The sequence below is a fragment of the Drosophila suzukii genome, chromosome 2R (assembly GCF_043229965.1).
Source record: "Drosophila suzukii chromosome 2R, CBGP_Dsuzu_IsoJpt1.0, whole genome shotgun sequence".
NCBI lineage: Eukaryota > Metazoa > Arthropoda > Insecta > Diptera > Drosophilidae > Drosophila > Drosophila suzukii.
The window spans coordinates 13525461-13550771 of NC_092081.1; the positions used below are offsets into that span (position 1 = coordinate 13525461).

The 25311-nt window shown below is 40.7% G+C and overlaps 4 protein-coding genes across 5 annotated transcripts; 1 reads left to right on the plus strand and 3 right to left on the minus strand.

Annotated features, from left to right (window-relative positions):
* Window positions 1-638: 638 nt before the first annotated feature.
* LOC108008893 (endoplasmic reticulum metallopeptidase 1-like) lies at window positions 639-4086 on the minus strand. The gene is made up of 11 exons (XM_065863375.2): window positions 3937-4086; window positions 3099-3793; window positions 2956-3040; window positions 2775-2895; window positions 2564-2718; window positions 2128-2511; window positions 1775-2070; window positions 1646-1715; window positions 1442-1588; window positions 901-1386; window positions 639-838 (listed from the first exon to the last, which is right to left on the minus strand). The coding sequence occupies exons 1-11, from the start codon at window positions 3955-3957 to the stop codon at window positions 677-679; spliced, it is 2622 nt and encodes an 873-aa protein (XP_065719447.2). The 5' UTR covers window positions 3958-4086; the 3' UTR covers window positions 639-676.
* Window positions 4087-5785: 1699 nt separating this feature from the next.
* LOC108010305 (endoplasmic reticulum metallopeptidase 1) lies at window positions 5786-11540 on the minus strand. Its single transcript, XM_070995204.1, has 9 exons — window positions 10912-11540; window positions 8544-9211; window positions 8035-8392; window positions 7417-7981; window positions 7164-7348; window positions 6782-6925; window positions 6614-6713; window positions 6156-6550; window positions 5786-6089 (listed from the first exon to the last, which is right to left on the minus strand). Exons 1-9 carry the CDS (start codon window positions 10915-10917, stop codon window positions 5922-5924), a joined length of 2589 nt encoding a protein of 862 aa, XP_070851305.1. The 5' UTR covers window positions 10918-11540; the 3' UTR covers window positions 5786-5921.
* Window positions 11541-13326: 1786 nt separating this feature from the next.
* Window positions 13327-19861, plus strand: LOC108010292 (endoplasmic reticulum metallopeptidase 1). 2 transcript variants are annotated; one of them, XM_017075164.4, is made up of 11 exons: window positions 13327-13549; window positions 16481-17157; window positions 17236-17320; window positions 17377-17497; window positions 17555-17709; window positions 17772-18155; window positions 18218-18398; window positions 18463-18788; window positions 18848-19059; window positions 19116-19398; window positions 19461-19861. In XM_017075164.4, the coding sequence occupies exons 2-11, from the start codon at window positions 16487-16489 to the stop codon at window positions 19626-19628; spliced, it is 2586 nt and encodes an 861-aa protein (XP_016930653.3). In that variant the 5' UTR covers window positions 13327-13549; window positions 16481-16486; the 3' UTR covers window positions 19629-19861. The 2 variants fall into 2 exon arrangements, with proteins under 2 accessions (XP_016930653.3, XP_016930652.3); XM_017075163.4 differs by lacking the exon at window positions 13327-13549 and adding an exon at window positions 13732-13970.
* On the minus strand, window positions 19814-24209 carry LOC108009919 (endoplasmic reticulum metallopeptidase 1). Its single transcript, XM_036813090.3, has 7 exons — window positions 24100-24209; window positions 22243-22928; window positions 21117-22048; window positions 20870-21054; window positions 20669-20812; window positions 20403-20605; window positions 19814-20344 (listed from the first exon to the last, which is right to left on the minus strand). The coding sequence occupies exons 2-7, from the start codon at window positions 22926-22928 to the stop codon at window positions 19894-19896; spliced, it is 2601 nt and encodes an 866-aa protein (XP_036668985.3). The 5' UTR covers window positions 24100-24209; the 3' UTR covers window positions 19814-19893.
* Between the last annotated feature and the right edge of the window lie 1102 nt (window positions 24210-25311).

Here is a 25311-nt window from a genome sequence, read left to right on the forward strand (position 1 = left end):
TCAGCTACTTTCATTTCCGACCAGATTTTAAGTCTTAAGAAATTTTCTTATTTTCTTTTTAATTTTTTGATTTTATATACTTTTTATATACTACCTATACGTTTCTTTTTTCATGGCTTGTTGGTTTCTTTTTAAAAAGTAGTTCCTCTTATTATACTATCTATTTAGATTATGTCATTTATAGTGACTTACAAGATTCATGTACTTAATTTGAACTTTCAGCTTGTTAACTAAAACTAACTGCCCATTAAACAAAAATGATAGTTAAATAAATATCGATAAAATAGTTATCGCGCTCAACAGCACAGTGTGCCGCCAACAGGGTGCCCAGTGTACTACAATTCAAATTAATTTAAATTTAAATGACAATAAGCTTTTCATCGTTTCATTCAATCGATTTGAGCTTTCTTTTTTTATTTAAATTAAGTTCATTATTATGATCAAGCATCTAAATAATCTGTTTTTCGTAATACCGTCGTGGGTCATATTTTTGGAGTTACATTTTGTTTATGCTTAATGCTTGCGCCATTGTTGTCGATATTTTTAAAAAACAGCTTGATAAATGCTTCTGTAAACCGGTTTTAAAAGATTTATGTTTGTAACTCAATTGAAGGATAGCTTATTTTTCTTATGTTTTTTGTATTATTTTTCAACATGTTTATTAGACCATGAAAACTTAGAAAATGAACCGTTGATATGAGGCTGGCCATTCCACTAAGGCAGCAAATGATGGCAGCGAACTGGCAAACTCTTGACTGATAGCATCGCCTTCGTTGCCAATAGAGTGGGCACCTACACCTAACTGGGTCACCGGTACATTAAAATCACCATCGGGTTTCTAAAGAAGAGAGGTGGATATTATTTTTGTACTCATACGCCGTTAATTCACCTGGCACTCACCCAAAAATCAATATAAAAAGTCAATGGTAAAATATGTTTGCCACTAGAGTAATAAAGATGATAGGTCGTCTGCTGTCCAATATAAGCCAAAAGTAGGGACCAGTTCACTATGGTCACATCCTCCTCTGGCTGGATGAAAACACTGGTGTGATCCGTAGTTGTTGTGTTGAATTCATAACGCATTGTATTGTTTCCCAGTTCCGTCTTAGCCACAAGCTGAAGAACCGGTACAAACGGAGGAACGATTTCTGTCTCTCGAGGCAGCCACATTATCTGCTCACGATTCTTCACCCAACGGTGGTCGTAAAGAGGATAGCCACACATCATGACTTTGTCACAGTCTGCTGCAATGCTAACTAGGCCAGTCAGATTGACCTTGGCGGTCTTCAAGGGAGCGGGTCCCCGGCGATCCTGGAAGTTGAACAGATAGCCGGACTCATCCTTGGCAACAGTGCCATCGTATTCGTAGAAGGTTCGTCGCACATGCTGGAATTCGAGTGGGATGTTATCTAAAGTCTTGAAAGAAGGTCAACACACGAACCAGGTAAGGTAATCGCTGAACGTTGGTCTTTGGTCGATAGGGGAAACCAATTTGGGTGGACGTAGCCGTGTAAATGGTCACACCACTTATGGCCAAAAGACTGAACAAGATCAGACTTGGTCTTCGGAACATATTAACTAGGGGTATCTAGAATCGAACAATTTCTTAGATAAAGTAATCCACTGGAGCTAAGTTTCTACTTACCAAAAAACCCAAAGCCAAAATGGTTCCCAAAGCATTCAAACCAGAGATATACAAATCCGGATTGGTTGACCTAAAAAAAATTAAAGGTTAAGTAATCTCTGGTATCGTAACAATGCTTTTTGATCTAACCTGCCAAAACGGCCCATCATGGGAATCAGGGTCACCACAAAGGTGTAAATCAGATAGCTATTATACAAGAACGGAACGACTTGGAAAATCTTAAGAACACCAGTCCAGGAAAAGCCGCGATCGTGCAGAGTGGTTAGCAGATTAATAGCCAAAGGAATTACATAGAAGATGAGAGTCCAGGTGACCACATAGGTGCTTCGCAGACCATATACAGTCAATCCAATGGCCAGAATGGCCAGTATTACGGCGTGACCATGAAGAACCAATTGCAGCTGCTGAGCAAATGCCACCTTAACCTAGAAGAATACGTATCTTATACTTTTTATGTAAGTTGTAACTCCTGTACTACTCACGCTTCGTTGAAACTTAAGGTAGAAGTAAGAAGGCAAGCTCAATCCCAATAGACTTGGGCATATGTACAGACCGATTAACAAGGCCGGAGTGCTGAAGTAGGTCAGGGAAAGTCCATACTTGTCAAAAACATAGGCTATTGCCACGGGCAGACCCAGGCCCAGCACAAAAGCGATGATCTGGAGTACTAGGATCAGGATGAACCTGCTAATAACATATCCAGCGGATACACAAGAAATGCTTGCAGTACGCCAAATGGATACGATTACTAGGATAAGTGTTATCGCGGCCACAGCATAATTTAGAATAACGCCATTGCTCTCCGTATAGCTGATGAAGTACAGACCCAGGACATCGAAAAATATGACATGTCCAGTGGCGTAAGCCTACGAAATATTAATGTTTATACAAGGACTTCTCGAGAATTAAGTATCTTACTGCTGGGTTGGCGAGTTCGGTGGCATTAGCTAGGGATCGCACAAGACTAAGCAAATTTTCGCCCGTGCTCTGTATGGAACCCCTGGGAATATTAGCGAATCGATCGTACTTGGTATGATAGCAGTAACCGTTGATGAACTGTGCAATATCCAGACCTATAGGATAAATGGTAACTTAATTGAAAGTTTTCAACTTAATGATTTAGACTTACCAATAAGATTTCCATATTTAACGAAGATACCATAATCAGTGTCTGAAGGCAGGATACCTGTTTGAAAGATTTCCTCAGCCATGGTGGTAGCTAATGGATGCTTGGCACTATTTTTATAGTGCTGCAAAAAAAGTTTATAGTTTTGTTTTGGGAAATAGAATATAATATAAGTGATACTTACTTCAACAAGCCAGGGGCTATTGGGTCCAGTTTGAAATACGATATCGGAACCTCCACCGCCAGCAGAGTCCAAATTGACTACAGCTCTGAAAATCAGATGTATTAGTTAATTAAGGCACATTAATGAAAGGGGTCTTGACTTACTTGCAGTTCTTTGCCCATTTGTGTTGGGTGATGAAACCATGTGAAGCCTGCAAGGGATTTTCTTCGGCTCCGTTCAGCAGAAAGATAATTGTATGCTGGATCGTTTGCGGTGTGGTGCACATAACTCGAAAAACTTCCAGGATAGAGACTATCATCTGACCTGCATCGCCGGCAGATCGACTCGTTGGCTTGGAATCGAAGTGACTGTTGACCAAGAGGTATGTTTCACTCGTGGAGTTCTTGGGACTCAGCTTTATGACGATATTCTGCACTCCCTGATACTGATTGATCATGGTCCAATGAATATAAGATCCCGAGACCTCCTGAAGATCGACTTCCACATCGAAGAACTCGTCCAGACAACTCTCTTGTATCTCAGCCACTAAGCCCAACAAATAATCAACCGTTTTGTTTTCATTGCCATCACTACCGACGACTTTGGTTCCGATTTCATCAAATTCGTAAAGATGGTTTTGGGCACGTTCGGCGATAAAGAGTCCTTTGGACGCATCCTCCATGGTCAAGCCCTTGGGAAGGTGGTAGAAGAGCGGTATCACAACCGCAAAGAACAAAAGGGCCCAGAACAGGAGAAAACCACTGGCCAAATACCAGGGTCCTCTGAGGTACAGTTCTTGCTTTCTGACATTTTTGCAGGATGCTGACTCGCGGTCGCTTTCGATGGGCTCATCGGAAATCTGTGAGCGAAAATTATTTATTTATTTAAGATGATAGTAAAGTTTTCAAAACTAACACTAACATAGAAGTTGTAGTGCTAGCTACGAGAACAATAATATTATTCAGAACTTAAGTGGAATATAGCTTAATGTTCTAAAGTTACCAGTTTGTCTTTGTCTCCCATTTTATCGATCTTCCTGAGCAGCTCAGCGTACTGCTCTTCTTAAAATCAGACTGATTTGCTCTAACGAGAGTCAAGTTCTTTTATACCCCAAAAATGTTTTGATACCAGTTAAAAGCCATAATGAATTTATTATACATATCAGCAATGTAGATGTCTAAGCTAATTATGATATATTATGAGTGGTTGAAGTCGATAAAGATTTTTACAAGCGAGGGTAGAAAGTAACGATCGATTCTGTTTGACAAAACATAAATAGAGGACATGCCGCGCTGGACGAGATTGGAGCTCAGGTACTGACAATTCCCCCGGTGATGCGGCCGAAGGACCATTGATCCTCCGTTCCGCTGCTGAGACACATAAAACACTTCCTCACCATGATTGCCTTTTAGTTTGCCTACCTTTTTTCTTTGAATTCTATTCAGAAACTGAAAACTTAATTGAAAACTGATGAAATTCCAATACTATTCGCAATGTAAGCACTGTACTATATATTTTCTTTTCGGAGCAATGCAAAATAAAATTTGTTGAATGTGAAATAAAATTCTGAAATAACCTATACTAGTCAAAAGTTTTGAAACCACCCTCGACAATAAGGAATACATTTATGTTTTAATTTGCCAATGATAACAATGAAGGTGTTACCCTTTCTTCGAAGCTAACCAGTTTTTATTTGTTTGCGCCCACATAATCTATCAGCCATTAGTTTACTTATCTTAATTGTTTATTATAGTCTGATTGACTTATTCAATTGCTATCAGCCGATTAGAGTTCCAAATTTTATTATAGGCAGAAAAGTTGTAAATTCAAAGTCTGAAAACTATTTTATTACTTTAAGACTTAACACTGATTCAACTACGTCTGTATGGTGCAGCTTGACCATAAAAGTTAAATAATGATTATGAATTATTATTCAGCTATTTTATATATTCAGTTAAATATTATTATGTTATGTAAGCATATCAAAAAGAAATGAAATGTGTACACACCCAAATTTTAATAGTTTAGTCGTTGTAAAACTTTTACGTTAATTATTTTATAACAATAGAAAAAGCTTTTAAAATGACACTTTCATAATTGGGAGCAACCCTAAATATATATACAAATTTATCTACATTGTAAACATTTATAGGCTTCATGCGCCTTGATAGACTAGACCCACCACGATCCAATAACTGTTGCTTGGAAACTTATATGTGTAGACAAACGACTGTTCCCAAGCAGAAAGTTTCTTTCTTATTATATTAATAGGTTTTTATAAGTTATCAATTTCTACATTTATTTTTAATGGTGAAAGAGCTTGTTAAGTGATGATAGAATATTTATTTTAATTCATTATCTATAAAAGCACTATAATCACCTTGTTGTGGAAATAATCGAAGCGAGAACGTAGGACTCGCCACATCTTTTCTGAAGATAAACAGTTCATCTGAGATGCTATTTCCCTTAGGCGCATCATCTTGGCCAGAATTTTTATAATGGAAATCCGTATTCTCACGCTCACGTTCTCTAGCAACAGTTTTTGTATAAGTTTTAGCGTTCTCTTATATTGGTTCCGTTTATTCATAGACCCCTCATAGTTTTGTGTTCAGCAGTTTCAAGTCTTGGAATGTTTGTGAGTTGGCTTTTTGTGGCCGGATCCAAAACACTTTATACACTTAATGGATGGTCCCCGAGGAATTCGCTTTGATAGGGAAATAAATGCTCTACACACCTGTTTTGTTAACATATTCCATGGTTTGTTTACAAAGCAAACTTATAGAACAGATATTTTTATTTTTTGCCTCATATATATCTTTGGAGGTACGTTTAAATAAAATGAAAACGAAGGTTTTAGATTGTAATTATAGTATTCGTAATGTAGTTTAATAAAATATGTAATTTTGTATCAGATTCTATACAGTTAATTGTTAACGCTTAACGACTACAATTAGTAAATCAGAAGCAATATCATTTCTGGCTTGGCCTTAGAAGTACCAGGTCTCGTAGGTGCCGACCCAGCCCTGAATATAGGCATAGGACGGAAATCGACTAATGTAACTGCTGAGCTTTTCGATAGCAGTGATGTCCTGGGTCACCCAGTGACCCCCGATACCAATCTCTAGGGTGGACGTGTCAAACGTTGAGGTCGTCTTCTGCAATTAGTAAATTGATTTGATATTAAACATACAATTGGTGGTATTTAGTATATATTTGCTTACCTCAACATCGATGGAGAACTCAAGAGGACTGTCGTCCAGTCCGTAGGAGAAGTACACCATATATGGTGGTTCCGCCTGTTCTCGTATGAGGGTGTCATTGAAGGACCAGTTCAGTATCTTTGCATCGTTTTTCACATTGATGAATATTCCCATGTGAGAAGGTCCTCCCACGGTGAAGTTAAACCTTCTTTGCGTGGGACTATCCAATTCGATGCTGTCCTGTAGCACCAAAATGGGATAGTCGGTAGGTATCTCGGGCGGTTCCGACGTTTCGATCCAAAGACTGTACTCCCGGGCTTTGTTCCAACGGTGGTTATAAAGCGGCATGCCACAAAACATTTCCTCATCGCAAAAGTCGCTTACTTTGTGTACCTCTCCAATGGCATCGATGTCATCTAAGAATTTTGTGTAATTTAATAAGTTAAATATCGAAATTCAAGCCATTTTTACATGCTTACCTCGCGCAACCTCAAATCGGCGGTCCTGTGGATAAATATACAAGCCAGACTCATCGATACGTGTACTTCCATCGGCGTTATGCAGACGACGATGAGCATGCTACAATAGTTTCATTTTAAAAATAAAATACATAACAAAATCAAAACTCCATAAAAAGATAATCTTACAATCAAAGAGTAACGCTGTGGCGAAGTCTTTTCCTTGTATGGAAATCCGGCATTTGTGACAGCAATAATAATGAACAGAATGGTGATTCCTAGGAAGCACAGGACTATCGTTCTCGTCTTGCGGAAGAACATGATAAGTGGAGCCTGCCCAAAAAAATTTAAAAAAAAATAAATAGTTAAAGCATTTCTTAGTAAGTTTAAAAATGAATTATCGTATGTAAATGTTAGAAAAGTCATTAAAGGTGTCTTAAAATATTTAGTCAATGAAAAATCGTCGTATTTCTGAATAAGTTTGTTGTAATATATATTGTTGCATACTTTTAGACACCAATAAAAAGGGCATTTCATAAGGAATTTCAAAAACCCTAAGTCTTTAACTTACAACAAAGCCGGCGAACATGAGGGAAAATAGCCAGACCAGAGCTGCTATAACCATATCCGGATTGGTCGAGGATCCTGATCGTCCCTGCATCGGCATTATGGTCACCAGAGCCACGGTGCACAGATATGTGAAGAAGACGAAGGGCAGGATCTGGCAGACGGTGACGGCGATGGCAAACAAGTAGGCTGTATGGCAAAATATTAAGTAAGTTCTTTAACCAGCTCAGAGACATTAAAAATTATAATAGTATTACCCTTTCGGTGCCACTTTGTTACCAGGTTCACAATGAGCGCTACGATGTCGAATAGCACACAGAGCATTATCAGATAGGCCGATCGTATACTCAAACCGGTCAGGGTGAGCATTATCACAATCAGGCAGATGCAGTGCGAGTGCATGAATAGCTGGATGCGGAATCCCAGGCCCAAGGGGTCCCTTTTCGTCTTCTCCAGATACAGAGCGGGCAGTATACTCAGCCCGAAGATAATGGGTGCCAAATACAGGCCAAAGATAGTCCAAGAAGAGGTGAACCAGGACATCGAACGATTCACGCCATCCATAAAAAGAGCTACCAAAAGTGCAAGACCAACGGCCAAAACCAGCGAGATAAACTGGATGGCAATGGTGATGGAAAAGCGGAGAAGGACACCCTTCCAACTGCACCCCGAGCGAACTGACATAAAGTATAGGGATATACCGATGCCCAGAAGAGCGAGCAGTGTGACCACCACGTTTACAATGATGCTCGTCGTTTCCGTGTAAAAGATCATGAACCAGCCAAGAAAGTCGTAGAAGATGTTGTGTCCCTCGGAATGGGCCTGAAATTGGAGCAAGATTAGCATGCCTCTTAATAAGGCTCTCTTGAACTTACGGCCGTATCATCTAATTCCGGAGCATTGGCCAAGGAACGGGCCAGTGATAAAACATTATCCCCTGTGTGCTGAAAAGAGGCCCGCGGGAATGCATTGATCCTGTCATACTTGGTGTGATACACGTAGCCATTGAAAATATAGGCCATATCCAGACCGGGAACTCCTCCATAATCGCGGAAGATTCTAAAATCGGTGTCGGAGGGAATATAGCCGGCCTGGAAAAGCTCTTCGGCCAGTGTATTAGCAAAGGGATGCGGCACATTCCTGTAATAGTTCATCAGCCACGGATGATTGGGTCCCGACTGGAACAGGATCTCACGTCCACCACTGCCTGCCGAATCCAAGTTGATAAGAGCTCTGTGGAGTTGACAGATAAAGTAGGTAATTACGATTTACAGTACATTAGGTATTATCTATTGAAATCCGCTTTAAGAAAAAGCTTTAAGACATTGGAAAGAAGTTAAAACTTCTTAACTTCTTCGGGTAACCCTATAAAGATAACACTCACTTGCAGTTCTTGGCCCACTTGTGTTGGGTGATGAAGGCGTGCGATGCCTGCAGGGGATTCTCCTCGGCTCCGTTGAACAGGAAGACAATGGGATGGGCCAGTGGGTCGCCGGACTTGGCCAGCACTCGCATCACCTCCAGCATGGTCACGACCATGGAACCATCGTCGCCGGCTCCTGGACTCCCGGGCACCGAATCGTAGTGACTGTTGATCAGCAGGTAGTTCTCGTTGGTGGAGTTCCTTTCCGACAGCTTCACCGCCACGTTCTGGATGCCCTGATACATGTTGACCATCTCCCAGTGCATGTATGCCCCGCTGGCCTGCTGCACATCAACCTCGATCTCGAGGCGTTCGCTCATCTCGGCCTCAACCTTGGCCACCTCGGCGCGCAGGAACTCCACGGCGGTCTCCTCGTTGGCCATGCTGCCCACAACCCGCGGTCCAATCCGGGTCAATTCGATCAGGGTGTCCTCGGCCCGCTGGGCAATGAATGAGCCCGGGTGACTGGCCTCATCGCTGCGCGTCAGTGGCTGCGGCATGTGGTTCATCTGGGTGTTTACCAGCGAGAGGTAGAGCACAAGCCAGAAGCCGAAGAAGGCGGGAGCATAGTACCATTGCAGCTTCTTAGGCACCTCGAAGTCCACATCAATGTGATACTTGGAGTTGAACTGTTTCAAGTAAAAAGAGATTTTGAGTTCCCTTTGTTTTAAAAGGTGTGTTTAAAAAATATTTGTAATGGGATAACCACACTGTAGATATTACTACTATATTTTACATAATCAGTGGTTTTGGTGCAGGGCTAAGCTCATTAAAATATGGCTCAAAACCTCTTTGTATCTATGCTTATCTGCATTTGTATTATTCATTCCTAACGCGTGATGTTTATAATATCCTTTTGAAAAATATAACGGCACTAAATATTTTGATGTAAGATTTCTTTGACCGTTACTTAAAAGGCATAGAAAACCATATTTTCGTTTCACATTTTGAGTAAAACCAATGTTATAGACGATTAAGTAGTCCTGTTCACCTATGTTATACTATATTTACTAGGCATGTGGTAAACAATCTTTTCAAAATGTAAATAACATATTTTTATTACAATATTTTACATGACTTTCTACTGTTTAAAATAGCGGAAAGAAGACACACTCGTCAAAAGGATGAAATTTATCGAACTTATTAATTAAGAACACAACAATTAAGTGTTTTAAAGTAAAAACTAAAGCTCGAATAAGACTTTACCTTTTAGGAAATCTAATTTTGATGTCCCTACATTGTAATGGCTATATTTTGGTCCTCTAAAAAATGAAATGTCCTATGAATTCAGGTTAGGCCAAGGTTTTTGGGGTTTTAAAATTTTCAAAGAAAACGCTTTGAAGAACATCCTAGATTGAATGAAAGCAATTATAGCTTGGCTTTATGGCCAAAAAATATCTAATCTTGGTCTGGCAGCTAGATGTCTAACTGAACACAAAAATTTCCGGCCAATAGCTTTTATCAAAAGTTTTCGCGGAATTAACTTCTGGTCTGAAACAATCCGTAAACGTCTATGCAAACTGAACTAAGTGTCGTTACTGACTTATGCATAGCTGCCGACATCCGGGGAGAATCCCCGAGGATATCAGCTGGAACATAAACTTTTACTGCTTGGCAATCCATCTCAATTGATAAGAGTGTTCACAGGCACGGTTCCTTAATTTTCCTTGATTTTCTGAGTAAACAATGACCGACATTGAAATCGTGTTTCGTCGCGTGTTCACTTCATGATTCACGGGCGTGTGGTCAACGGGAGATTGTCAAGGAGTATAAAGCCTCTGAAGTTGCTGTCATAAACCGATAACGCCTTAATAAAAAAGTAACAGCACCGATTATCGCTCGGACATGCTAAGAAATTGGCAATTTTTGTTATATTGCGGCTTCTTTGAAGTGTTTCTTACTTAATCGTTTTTCCCTATCTATATGGCTTTTTATTTTTAACCGTGTAATTTTTGCTGACTTTTCATGACCACACGTTGTACATTGGCCACAAATTCTACTCGTGTCCTGGCATCCTTTTTGAAATTGCACAAATATAGACTTCTACTCGAGTCCTGGCATCTAAGATGTTGTATGTAATTTATAGATATTCCATCTTGAAATTGATTCGATAAGATTGCACAAACATATACTTTACAGAGTTGCTCTTTCGCATGATTTTTTTTTTATCAACAGAAGTAAAAAGATTATTTTAATTTATATTAAATATTGAATTTTGTTTAATTCATTAATTTAAATTTTTTAATTCTTTTTCACGGTTTGTCACCGACTTTCACAATTTGTAAGAATAATAATATTTTTTTAAACTTAGAACACTTGATATACGTACACTCATAATGTGTTGTGTTTGATTTTTACACTGGTATCCGGGAATCACAAGTGGTATATCCTTTAAAGGACTTAACAACTTTAAGGACTTTACAAAACACTGCCGGACCGCTCCGGTTTTTGAATCATTAAAATCGGCCCGCAACCGGGGACCTCAACCTTCGAGTTCCAATTGAGGTACCAGTCGCTCTGGTTCCCTAAAGATATATAAGGCCCAGCGGCATTGAAGGTCTGGGGAATTTGCCGACGAGGGGAAATTATCGCTAGTATCGGCGACTCTCTGATATCGGAGCAGCTGTACGATAAACAAACACTATTATAACACTTTCGGGTTAAAATGGGTGGGGATCTTGTTAGGTTTCTTGTTTTCACGTTCAATGCGCTGGGGGCACCAGCAATCGCCAACCGAGTTTTATTTTTATGGCGTAGAGAATGTCCAGTTGTATCGTAAAGGGAACGGGAACCTCGATATGGCCTGCAATTCTTAAGATACACGGTTCGGCGGCACTTGCGAATTGGAAGTTTGGAACCATATATTCCACTGTCGTTACTTTAGATATGCCCATAAAGTTTTGCAAAATGCAATATGGTATAGTACTGCTTTTCACAATCCCGAGATGCTTCTCTGAGCTAGCGTTACCTCCGACTGACTGGCATTAGCTTCCAGAGACTGGGTGCACCCAGTTACCCAAAGACCCCATGCCAATCCGAGTTCCAGCCCCACTTGTTTCGCCTTTTTACAGAGTTTACTAATTAATTTCAGCCCGGCAGTTGTACGAATGTCGCTGATTTCATTCCATTTTCGTTTATGTGTCATTCCACCTTTGTCTGCCCTGCCATCTGTCTCGCTTCCTCTCGTAGTCACAGGTCCTCCTGGGGGTTTTGGGTTCCGCTGATTTCGCTTGATTAACAGATTGTTTACGTATTTGAATTGCTTTCGCATGTATTTCAGATTCACCTGTCTATTGAATTGTCGCTGTAGGTTGTTCCGCCCGAGTGGATTCGATAGCTGGGAAACTGGCGGGCGGCTATCAAATTATGTCAACCGTTTTCTCGACTCAACTGAACGAAACATAGAGCTACCTATCTGGCAGTTTCAGATGTATCCAAACACCTACGAATTCCTTGTAGAAACTTTGTAATTTCACTTGAACAACAATTTGAAACTTGTAGTTAACCAAATAATTGCTGTTTTCTTAAAGAGATAAATTGTCTATCAATTGTCTACCATTATCATGGTAGTGCCTGAAATTTTGGTGAAAGTATCAGCTTTATTGATTTCGTTTCCCCAAATAGTAACAGTTTGGACCAAGTACAATTGAAAAAATTTAATCTTACAGTCATCTGCAAGAACACGTGCTTATTAGTTTAATCATTATTGCTTACTAGTTTTATGATGGGGGCAATTTTTAAGTAGTAATTACCCAATCAAGCGCTGTCTTTTGAAAAAGTCATAAAAATAGTTTATAAAGCTGATACAAATTCCAGTGGTTGTCATGCCCCTTATCGAACAGAAAATACCTTTATTAGTTTGTAAGGTGTAATTCACAATTGATTGGATTACATTACAAGCAATCTTATCAATAAACAAATTTAATAAACAAAAAGTTCTTAGATTCCTACAGCTTATGCATAAACATACAAATATCTAATATTTCTAAACTGCAATATCTTGTAAATGTTTATAGTTTATATGACTTGCAAACCATTCTTATTAGTTGTTAATGAGAATCAGAGCTTATCTTTTAGATTTCAAACTGTTTAAATAGAGTGCAGCTAAAAATAGTTTGGTGAGCTTGCTATTGTTTTTAGTACAAGCTTCTAAACTGGAAGAACAGAAAAACCTAATTACCAGTATAATTCTGCAATTATAGATTATTTTGTCACCTGTTTTTTAAATTCTTGGTATTTGTCAAGTTGTTGCTTTTGTGTAGTTCCCCATTTGCTTAGATTACATCGCCGCGATTCTTATTCATGGGGAAAATATAAATAAATTTGGAAACAAACACTACCAATTTTTTGCCGACTAAGGGGGAATTCGCCTCAAGTGTCGTTTGTCTGGCAAATCCTTATCTGTCAAGCACTGTCACTTGTCGCAGCTCAAATTGAGTTCAAAGAAATACCTAAAATCACAGTAAGCTGCTAGTAATACCCACTAATCGTCTGCACTTAATCTTGATTACTGGCAATTACGGATGTAATCGCAATGCCAATAAGAAGGAAACAGGCGATGGTTCTCCTGCCCTGCCCCCAAATAGGCAGTTGTACCTGTCAAATTACGTGATTAGGTGTCCGCCATTGATAACTCGATACTTGTGATAAGCCTCCGGCTCTTGAGCTGGAGTACCGAAATCCGCAAATAAATCCCAATCGTATAAAATTGCCAGTGGCATTGTCCGGCGTTTCAGTTGGCCTACGTCCGGCAAGCGGTTACATTACGGTAGTACGGATACCAGGAGATTTCGATTTCGTTAACAAAGATTTGGATTATACTCACCAAAGAGAATCGAAGTGGGAGTTTCTCTGACGTTTGGTGACCCTAATCCGCTGCTGGAGAAAGAGACTTTACGGATAACGGAAGATTTCGATTTCGTTACCGAAGATTTGGATTATTTTGACCAGTCCATCAGGCCACACACGTGAGTGGGAGCGGGTACGACAAGTGAGCGAGGAAGGTGGGGTGGGAAGAATCGAAGAGAGAGTAGAGTGGCGAAGCCTGCGCTCTCTCTGCCGCTTGGTGACCCCAATCTCCTGCCGGGAAAAAAGAGAGGGCCAGAGAGTTCTGTCGCCAAGCGTGCAGCGCAGCGCAGCAGCCGCAGACGACCGCCGACCGTCGAAGGGGACAGTTGTTCTCCCCGCCTCCAATCAGCTGATCCTCATCGGCAGCCAACCGACCGCCTTTCCAATTGGACTCGCGATCGCCTCGCCCACCACTTAGTTTCAGTTTATTTTCGGTCATATGTGCTAATAATCCCGCGAGTGCCAACTAATTGTGCCGGTGGTTTCGTAGTGCAAGTGATCGTCTTCCCGAAGACGGAAGATTCTTTCTGCAGGCCGAAGGTAACAAAAACAGTTGCCAGGCTTCTTCTCTCTTTCTCCTTCTTTTGGGGGGCTTTCTTTCAACAAACAACCGCAAGTGCAGCCGCAACTTCCTTTCTTCAGCAGGTTATTGACTCAAGCCCTTGCAGCGTGTCGCGTTTTATGTGTGTATTTATGTTTGAATGCCGTCTGCATCTGCATTTGTATCTGTATCTTTTTCAGTGCTGCTGATTGTTTTTGTCCCAACTTCTTTTTCCCGATGCGTCTGCCTGAGTTTAGTCCAAACAAATGCGGTTCTTGTCGCGAGCTGATGTTGTTCTTATACCTTAGGATAGGAGATTCAGAAGGAGTATATAGGACGGAAAGAAAAAGTGGTCCTATGCCATAAAAAACATTGTTCTATAAAAAACTAAAGCCTATGCCTTGAGGTTTTCTTATCATTACTGTCAAAATATTGCGACTTTGATTACATTAACTTATATCTTCTTGAAAAGGACTATATAAAAGCTATGGTCAGAAAGAGTTACGTAAAGAAGATTGGCTCTAAAAACTTTTTGACTATTCGATAAGTTCAATTTAAAGTTGAATGTTGCCTCAAATACCCGTTATTTTATTCTGATAATGAAAATACGCTTATGTAAAGTTTCTCTTTTCTTTTAGCTTTGTTTTTATAAGAAATTCCAAAGGGTATCTAACAGTCCGCAGCTTTCTTCTGATTTGTTTGTCGCTTTTACCGGCTTTTCTTTCCCGCTGTTGTCACAGTTGATTGCCGACGCCTCTGCAAGCCAAAGATTTGTTTTGGATTTTCCCATTCCTCCAAACCCCCTCATTCAAATTGTCTTTAAATAGTTCTTTCTTTCATTTCTTCCCCCTATATTTTCTTTTTTTTTTGATATTAAGTAGGCGTGGTTCCCGCACAGAGCGTTCCATTTGTTTGTTTTTGTGGAAAGTGATTAGTTCGATAGGCGCTTTGGAGGAGTGAAGAACGCATGAGGAGATTACTTTTGCACATCCCATTTGTTTTTACCAGCTACACATTTAATCGCCGAGAAGTTGCCTTCAGGCTCTTCTTCTTGCCGCCGGCGCGGGTCACCTAGAAGTCAGTGGAAAATGGGTCGATGTCGCACTGTAATCCAAATGGTATTTTGCATTCAGTCGCGGAAAACAGAGAAAATAAAAACATTTCGCTTAATTGCCTCTGTAGCCAGTACTTTTCAGCCCACCCCCACCCACTGTTCCTATTCGTTTTTAGGACACACTTGCCGTCAGTTTTTATTTCAGTGGCCATTCATCTCAAAAAGTGCAATATTTGAACAGTTTAGTGGGCTACTTAAAATGAAGATCACTATTTAAAATTAGATATATTAAATTATCTGAGTCATAGAGAATTAGTCCACTTTGATGATCTAATAATGTGTCCTATTTTTTAAATAAAAGTCAATTTCATTTTAAATAAGTAAAGAACTTATTACATTAGAAAATTAAGAAAACACAATTTTTGATTAAACCGATGAAAAAATAGTGTATTATTTCCGCTGTACAAGCAAACAAACAGACTTTTGTTATTAAATATTTCCCACACACAAAACTCAGCCGCATCACATGTGTGAACATTAAACGATAATATATGTATTATAGCCCAGTTGGCTATAAATAAGAATGAAATACCGCTCAAAAAATTACAAAATGTGTCTCATTCAATGCTGATTTGTTCCGAATGCCGATGTTATATTTGCTCAATTTGTTAGATCCCCAAATGTCGAATTGTTTATTTTTTAGAGCTGCATTGGTTCAATGTCGTTGGCTAATTTTCCTCTGTCGATACTTTTCTTTTCAACGGCAAGCTATTATTTCTGTTTTTTTGTGCCGAATGGTCAACATATGTTTTCCGGTCTGCAATTTAGCTTAGATTTTATATAGCCTTAAAAAAATGCTGGACTAGAAAATGGAAAAAAGTTTTCCTAGCTAAACGAATGCCCGCACATCTATATATTTTTTTCTTCAAAATCTTGGGTACTTAAGATTTTTTGTGGCCTACTTCATTTCCTGCCCACTTGACACTTCTTAGACCTGATAAGTGTTATCTCTGGCAGATGCTTTGAATAATCACTGCTTGGGTTGATAGTGGGGATACGGGCCAGAAACTCATTCATGTTTTGGGGCTTGTGTTCATGGTTATCAGCATATTTCCCGATTGAAATCAATGGTGCTCTGAATGGGAGGAATCAGCTTGTGGTGACAGTTTTAAGTTGATCGCACTCGCTTATCACAACCAGTAATTATTTAATCGATGCTCGACGTTCAAGTGGCTACATTAACTTAACCCCTTCCAAATGAGCAGAGAAAGAGGACCGATTAGTCGCGATGACGCGATATATACATAAACATATCAAAAAAACTTTATCAGTGGAATGCGTCACAATTGGAATTCGACAATTGAACTTAATTAGTAGTGCAATGACACGGACTCTGACACTGATACCCCTATACTTTTTGGTGACCAATAAAGTGAATTCGTTAATCCCTTCCAGGCCACAATGAAATCAAAGTACGAGAACATGAAGATCATCTACAACCGTAGCAAGATCGGCTGGTATTGGGCTCCCCTGTTTGTGTCCTGCTGGTTCCTGCTTTTCTACCTGGTGGTAATACCCAGTTTCCACCGCATGCCGCAACTGAAAACCATTGAGGATGAGCGCCAGCAGCCGGGTCAATTCATCGGGGAGCGAGCGGAGAACACCCTCTTGAGGCTTTCGAAGATCGGACCCAAGGTCGTGGGCAGTGCTGCGAATGAACAGGTGGCCGTTCAATTCCTGCTTAGCGAGATTAACGACATCATTGACGGGGCGAAATTAGACCTCTACGATATCGAAAGGGACGTTCAGGTCGCCTCCGGGAACTATCTTCTCTGGTCCATGGTCAATGTCTATCAGACCATTCAGAATGTGGTGGTGAAGCTTTCACCCAAGAATGCCACCAGCGAGGCTGCTCTTTTGATCAACACCCACTTCGATTCCGTTCCGGGAAGCTCGGGAGCCGGAGATGCTGGCATGATGTGTGTCATCATGCTGGAAGTGCTGCGGGTAATCACAAAGTTTGAGACCCCACTTACCTACTCGGTGGTGTTCCTCTTCAACGGAGCCGAGGAAAACCCTCTGCAGGGCAGCCACGCCTTCATCACCCAACATCCTTGGGCCCAAAACGTTAAGTAAGTGTAGAATTCTATCAGGTCTCTTGAGAAGAATTATCAAACTTATTTAAAACTGATAACATTACTATTTTCCAGAGCGGTCATCAACTTGGACTCGGCTGGCAGCGGAGGAAGGGAAATTCTATTCCAATCCGGACCCGATCATCCTTGGCTGATGAAGGTAGATCTCTCATTATTAATTTTTTAATGTTATTCATCCCCTTTATATCTTTATAGTACTACGGCAAGAACATAGTCCATCCATTTGCCTCTACTATCGGAGAGGAATTGTTCCAGAATGGCTTTGTTCCGTCAGAGACCGATTATCGCGTGTTCCGCGACTTCGGCCATATACCCGGTAATATAAAGTTAATTACGAAATTACCTAATCTCTAATATACTTATTTTCTGTCAGGTCTCGATATGGCGCAGACTTTGAATGGCTATGTGTACCATACCAAATATGATCGCTTCAATATCATCCCGCGACGCACTTACCAACTGACTGGCGAAAATATTTTGGCTCTGGTCAAGGCTCTGGCGAATGCTGAAGAACTGGAGAACCCAACGGTAGGTTCTTCGAAAGTATTTTAAAAATGTTTATATTTTAATGAGATTTGTTCTCCTTATAGAAATACGCCGAGGGTCATATGATATTCTTTGACATGATGGGATGGTTCTTTGTCTACTACCCAGAGAGCACTGGTGTCATCATCAACATATCCGTATGTGTCCTGGTGTGCATCACCATCGTGGGCTATATTTGGATCATGTCCAGTAGTACGGGCATGTTCCGTCGACGCATCTGGGCGAAGTTCGGCATTCTGACCGCTCTCCAGGTGGCGGGTGTTGCCCTGGGCATTGCTCTGGTCATGTCGATAGCCTTGTTCCTGGACGCAGTGAATCTCCCCATGTCCTGGTTCTCGCAGAACTGGATGCTTTTTGGTCTGTACTTCTGCCCCATGATATTCGGCATGGGCATTGTGCCGGCTATTTACTTCAGTCGCACCAAAGAGGTTCGTTTAGAAAACACTTTTTACTTAATCAATATTTAAATTCATTTTGGTTTTCTTTTTAGCATGGTTTGCCTTTGGGCTATGGCATTCAGCTTTTGATGCATTCGCACTGTCTGATCTTGACCGTTGTCACCGCCATAATGGTGAGCTATAGTATCCGATCTGCCTTTATCATCATGCTCTGCATTGGCTTCTACACACTATCCGTGCTAATCAACATGGTCACTAAGGCCCATAAAACAAGTGAGTTTAAGCACAAGATTTACTTCTTTACCTCATTATAATACTATTTTATTATATTTTTTAGACTTCCTGTGGCTTATACCGCACTGCATTTGCCAGGTGCTTCCCTTCATGTTCTACACGTATTGCTGCTATGCCTTCTATGTGGTTTTTGTGCCCATGCAGGGACGCGAGTGTAATACAAATCCGGAGATTCTAATGGGTTTCTTTACGGCACTAATGGTCTTGCTATTTGCACCTTTCCTGGTGCCTTTGTTCTGCCTGTTCCGCAAGTCCAAGACAATTATCTCAATTTTTGGTATCTGCACGATAGTATTTATTATATTTGCCGCAACCCCAATTGCCTTTCCTTATGCCGAGAAGACGGCTGCCCAAAGGTTCTTCGCTGTGGTAGGTCGCTTGATTTGGCTTTTTAACTTATAAGTCTTCATTAATATTTCCCTTTACAGCACACAGCCCGAACCTTCCATAATGGCGATGCTGCAAGCTCGGTTAGCCACTCGGATTCGGGATACTTTGTCCTTCCGGTCGATCGACGTCCCCACACCGTGGATGATATTCTCTTCGAAAACACTAACTTTACAAAGGCGGAACGTATGGACTGTGATTCGGAGCTTATGTGCGGCTTTCCCATTTACAGCTCTCGCTGGCTAAATGCAGTGTAAGTTGGATAAAATATAATATACTTACCTTTACTTACATTTTATTTAATCACAGTGACAACAGCTACTTTGTACCTGGACCCGAGCCCAATATGCAATATATTCCTACTTTGACCATTTTGGATAAAACAAGTAGTTCGGATACGAATATTAAATTCGATCTTGAGATCTCTGGACCAAGTCACACAAGCATATTCATACTACCCTTAAACGATACCAAATTAGTGGATTGGTCGTTCATAAGAGAGCCGATAGATACAAATGTACCGCCGCCTTACTATGTGTACTGGTCGTATGCATTGGATTCCAAGCCTCTGCAGTTTTCACTGGAATTCGAGGTAATACCTTCACTAAGATCTAATACCCTAGAAACACTTATTAATTTGATATTTTGTTGTAGCACGATGATCCTAATTGGTCAGGGGGAACTTTTAAAATAGCCCTAATGGGTCACCGAATACACGACGACATGTATATTACGCAAGACTTCAGGGACTTCCTGGCCACGTTTCCACCTTGGGCGCATGTTAGCTCCTGGATCGGTTCCTATAACAGTTGGCAACTTTAAGCATAGACCCAAAGTTCTTCCACGAACTCAACTCAATCCCATGTTTGCCATGACACCTCAGCTACTTTTAACTTTGGTACTACTGATCAATTAACTAAAGTACCAGTAACCCTAATGCAACGAACAAAGTGTCGATACTCATGGCACACCCCATCATGTATTTACCATTAGAACACTGTAGTTACTACTTTGTAATTTTATTAAAATATACTATAAATTATTTATTAAGATAATCCAACATAGGAGTCTATATTCTCATCGCTGCCTATACGATCCAACTCTCGAGAGCCGAGAACCAGTCGGTGGTGTAGGTCCAGTCGGGGAAAGTGGCGAGGAACTGCTTAAAGTCCTCGGTGTAGTGCTCCGGGTGGTATTGGAAGTGCTCGGAAACCACCAGCTTCATGTAGGGTCCCTCTGTGTTGCTCTCCTCATGCTCGAGTTCCACCCAAAAGTTGAGCGGCTCCTCGGTCTGGGAGTATATGGCATAGATCAGATAGGGAGGTATGTGATTCTCCTCCAGCGGTGTATGATCGAAAGACCAGTCGGTGACCTTGACATTATCAAGCGGATCTATGTACATCATGACGCGATCACTGGCCCTCAGATTGTACTCATAGCGAACCTTGTTGCCCGCCAAAGATTGTTTTGATAGCTGGGTAAGATTGATGCTCAGTGGGATAACTGGTGGCGTGCTGTAGATCCAACGAGCTGAATTTCTGTGATGGAATGTAAGGTTAACTTCTATATAAATTTTGTTTAATACACCCAACTCACTTCCAATCTATCCAGCGCCCACTGTACAGAGGCAGACCGCAGAAAGGCTCGGCAGCACAGGTGGCTGCTGTCCAACTCTCTGGTTCCGCGTTCTTGAAAGTGGTGTCATCCAGTTCATGGAGACGCGTATCCACAGGCTGAATATAATAGCCAGAGTCCTGTTTGTTGGTACCATCCAAATTATGGAAGGTTCGTTGAGTGTGCTGAATAGATTTGTAAATTGAAGGATTTTGTCTCTAAATATATTGTTAAGGTGTTAAACTTACCAACACATAATAACGTTGAGGAGCCACTTCTTTCACAAATGGAAATCCAGCGGATGTACAGGCCATGATAATGAATATGATTGTAATTACACCAAACGAAGAGAATACGGTCTTAGGCTTGCGGAATTTGTGCATAATGGGAATCTACAAAGGAAACGTCTTAGATTTCATATACTTTAAGTGTTTCTTGAGTAAACTTACCACAAAACCAACATAGTTTATCGATGTTGCAATGATAAAGACGGAGACCATTATATCAGGACTGCTCTCTGGTCCATCGCGACCCTCCATGGGTATGAAGGTCAGGAGAGTTGCATAGCAGATATAGTTGTAGAAGAAGAAAGGTAGGACCTGGCACAATAGGTGAACCGTAACAAAGTAGCTCTCTGTTGAAAAAGTACATTTTTATAGAACCAAAAACCCAGTAAAGTTGTAATAAAAAACCTACTCTTTATCGTGAGCTTTAGGATGATTTGCAGCAGGACGGATATGGCGTAGAAGAATACACCGACCATGGGAAAGTAGCTGGAGCGTATACCCATGCCAGTCATGATGATGCAGAGCAAAGCGAGCAGGATGCACTGGGCGTGCATGAAGCAGGCGATGCTCTGATCCAATTTCATGTTGGTCTTTCTCTTCGTTAATCCTATAAAAATCGCAGGGAGTATGCCAAACACGAAGAACAAGGTGCAGAAGTACAGGCCAAAGGCCATCCATTTTCCATAGTACCAGGATTCGGCTAATCCTACGCCTTGCATAAAAACCGCCACCAGGAGGGTTAAGCCACAGGCAACGAATAGAGTTCCCGCTTGGACGAGGAAGATGATGCCGAATCGCATTAGAACCGCCTTGGGAGCATCAGAACCATTGTCCAATGTCATGATGTAGACCGAAGTGCCAATGCAAACAAAGGCCGCCACAGAGACCGTAATATTAATGGCCATACTAGTGGTTTCAGTGTAGGTCATCATGAACCAGCCCATGAAGTCATAGTACACAGTGTGCCCCTTCTCATGGGCAGCGGTGTCATCCAACTCGGGGGCATTGGCCAGGGCCCAAATCAGGGGCAGTACGTTCTCACCGGTCGACTGGTATGTGCCACGTTCCACATTTCGGAAGTTATCGAACTCGGTGTGGTAGACATATCCATTCATCACACTGGCCATATCCAGACCGGGAACTCCTCCGTAATCACGGAAAACGCGAAAGTCGGTATCAGAGGGTATAAAGTTATGCTGAAACAGCTCCTCGGCCAGGGTCTGGGCATATGGGTGTGGCACACTAGCCTGATAGTATTTGGCCAGCCATGGATGATTCGGACCCGTCTGAAAGAGCACCTCACGTCCACCGGCGCCAGTGGAGTCCAGGTTCACCAAAGCTCTGGATTTAATAAACAGAAAATGGGTAAGTTATTGGGTTTTTTGGGGGTTTTTACTTCCTTTATAAAACTATTCTCCTTAATTGTATTTCCATATAATCAGAACTAATTGGTAATTGATTGAAGGAATGTAGTTTAAATCAATAAGTCCTAGTGAATGGGTTTTATAAGTTCTGACTAATTATACTCCACTTACTTGCAGTTCTTGGCCCATTTGTGCTGTGTAATAAATCCATGTGAACCAAGCATGCAGGCCTCTTCGGCTCCGTTGAACAGGAAGACTACAGGATGTACGAGTGGTTTCTCGGAAAGCGAGATAACGCGCAGGGTTTCCAGCATAACCACCACCATAACGCCATCATCTCCGGCGGCTGGGGTTTGGATCTCCGAATCGTAGTGGGAGTTCACCAGCAAATAGTTCTCATTGCTCGAACTCTTCTGTGATATCTTGACCACCACATTCGAGAGATTGGTGTAGGTAATGGTCATGCCCCACAGGTGGAAGCCGCCAGAAGAGTACTGCGTGTCCACCTCAATGTCGTACAGATCCGTGCGCGCCTCGTTCTTGATCTTCTGGATCTCTCGCAGCAGGAAATTGACCGTGTGCACCTCGTTGTTAATGGAGCCACTCATTTTGTTGCCAATCGCCGAGTACTCGGCCAACTGGTGCATCGCCCGCTCGCCTATGAACTCGTCCGGATGCAGTGCCTCCTCGCTCTGGTACAGCATCGTTGGATAGCTGTGAAAACTGGGCAGCACGGCGGCGTAAAAGAGGGCGAAGGCGGCAGCCGCGTAAATGGGAGCTCCAAACCAAGGCCACTTCTTGTCCCTGGACTTGCCGCCATCCTTTTCGGCTGTAATGTCGAGGATTGAGAAGGACATCTGGAAAAAATGTGTTTTAGGTATAAGGCGTAGGATAACATAAGTCCTATCTTAAAGTAAATGGTGTATCTGATTGAATCGCTTCAAAGCAAATTTAAGAATCATTAAGCTTTTCAACGACCAAGAAACACGTTGCATGCTTTTAGGCATCTTATAAGAATAAATATATTTTACGACAAACAAAAACACCTCTTGACGAGGTAAAAACTAGTGACGATCGCACCTTTAACATACAAAAGTTCTGATGCTAACTTTTGAGACGAAAATGTATAGTACTATCTACTATATAAATACACTTTCTAAATTTGTCTCATTTGGCACGCAGCAATACAATATGTATGTGTAGGCCATTTGCTGTACGATTTTCAAAAGCGTGCCGAATAAGAAACATAAGAATAACACGGCTGATAAACTGGGGCATTTATTTTTACCGACCCCAACAGCTCCAACTTTTTATAATGTCACTTTTACACTTTCTCCCAAAACCAATTGATTTTCTTAAAGTCCTGGTATGCTATCTTTTTGGTTTTTCGTTTTGTAATTAGGTAATCAGGTAATTACTGCAGATTTTCAATTCGAATTTAAGTCAAACAATTTCCGAAATATTTATAAAATTAAAAAGTAAATAACTTTTTATTTCTTGTACAAAACTATTATTTGAACGACTATAAAATTAATTAGGAGTGTATGAAAAAAATGTGTTAGAATTTAGGTATTGAATGTTAAGTAAGCACTTCACATTTAAGCGGAAGTCTAGTTAAAAGAACAAAGATAGCAAGCTTCGTTGGAGAGTGTAGAAAGGTCATAAAGCAATTAGCACCCTAAAGAGCAATTAGCTTTATGGTCTTAGAAGTTTCAAAGGCAACATGAACTTGGTCTAAAAACAGCAATCGATAACATAGCTGGGTCTCATTTTATGGCCGATATAAAGTTTCTTATCGCCTATGGATACTCGATGAGAGCTAAGGAAACAATTTTTTTATTTTTTTTAAACTATATCACTTTGCAACTATCACTTGATTTGAATTCCTTCATTGAGACGCAAGCTTATCGTCAGACGTGCCTTTCACTTTTTCGACAGATGAACGGACAACAATCGCGTCACTACCACTCTGAGGACACTCTGAAATCTTTATCAACCGAATATGGTAAATTATGGTCCGTCACTAACCTTCAGATCGCATTCGACTCGGACCTGAATCAAAAACGAAAAAATACAACCGCACCGAAGCCCTGCCGTTGGGCAACTAACACGCTTCGAGCCAGTTCCCAAGAATTAAGTAGGGCCAGGCTCGGCCCCATGGATCGCTTATCGCCCCCATGGCAGCGATAATAATTAAATATTATGATTATAATCGTCGAATCTGGCGCATAAAACGATTACATCCTGCGATAGGCGATACCAGAAGCTGTTTCTCCTTATAACTTTTTATAGGCCAGTTGTTAATGCGATTAGGACGCATGTTCGGCAGAGATCTTTCGGTGGGGTCCAAATTCTACAAAAATCTACATAAAGTATAATTAAGATAACTTTACGGCAGTAATTTGGGAAATTTTACCATCTAATCGGTGCGCATAAATCCTAAGCGTGTAAGTCAGATAAGGGCTTATAAACCCCACAAATGATATAGACTCTTTTAATCGTAAGGGTAGATCCAAATAAACATTTAACAAATAGTCGGTAAATCTAATATATTAGCACAACAAGCGTGATGATCTAAAAATTCATGAATTAAAAGCTATCCGGTAAACTCCGAAAACCCACAATTAATTTATAGCCGCTTTCATTTGCGCTGTATTTACGATTTTCTATTGAGATAATAATAATAATACCTACAAATATGTAACTCAAGCCATGTCTATTTCTCCGTTCAATTTTTATTTTTTTTTTTTGCTGCCCACTTATAAATAAGTCTCAACCGGAAAGGTATAAAATTTACTACTATGATGATCACTCGACAAAAAAAATTTCGCTCCCACGTTTATTAAAGTTTAATCCATATCAGAGATTGTCATCGACATTGGTTAACTGTTCACGGTGATAAGCATTCGGTCATATTTAATTAAGCTAATCTAACAATCTTCCGTCGAATCAGTCTGCATCACACTTTTGGTGAATGGACACTGTGAAATTTCTCTCTTTTGGGGACTTCGGTGGTATGCGCATATTTTTGGGATTCACAATAAATTATAAATCTACAGCAGATTATAACGCGACGAAGTCGTAAATTTCCAGCTAAAACGAATTTGGTTAATCTAGTTTACGGACACCGAATGAATAAACACTCTTTTTAGTAAAAGATTGACATTCCTAAGTCAAATGCTATATTTTACATTTTAATTAATAAATACATTCTACGTTATTAATTATAAAGAGTTATTA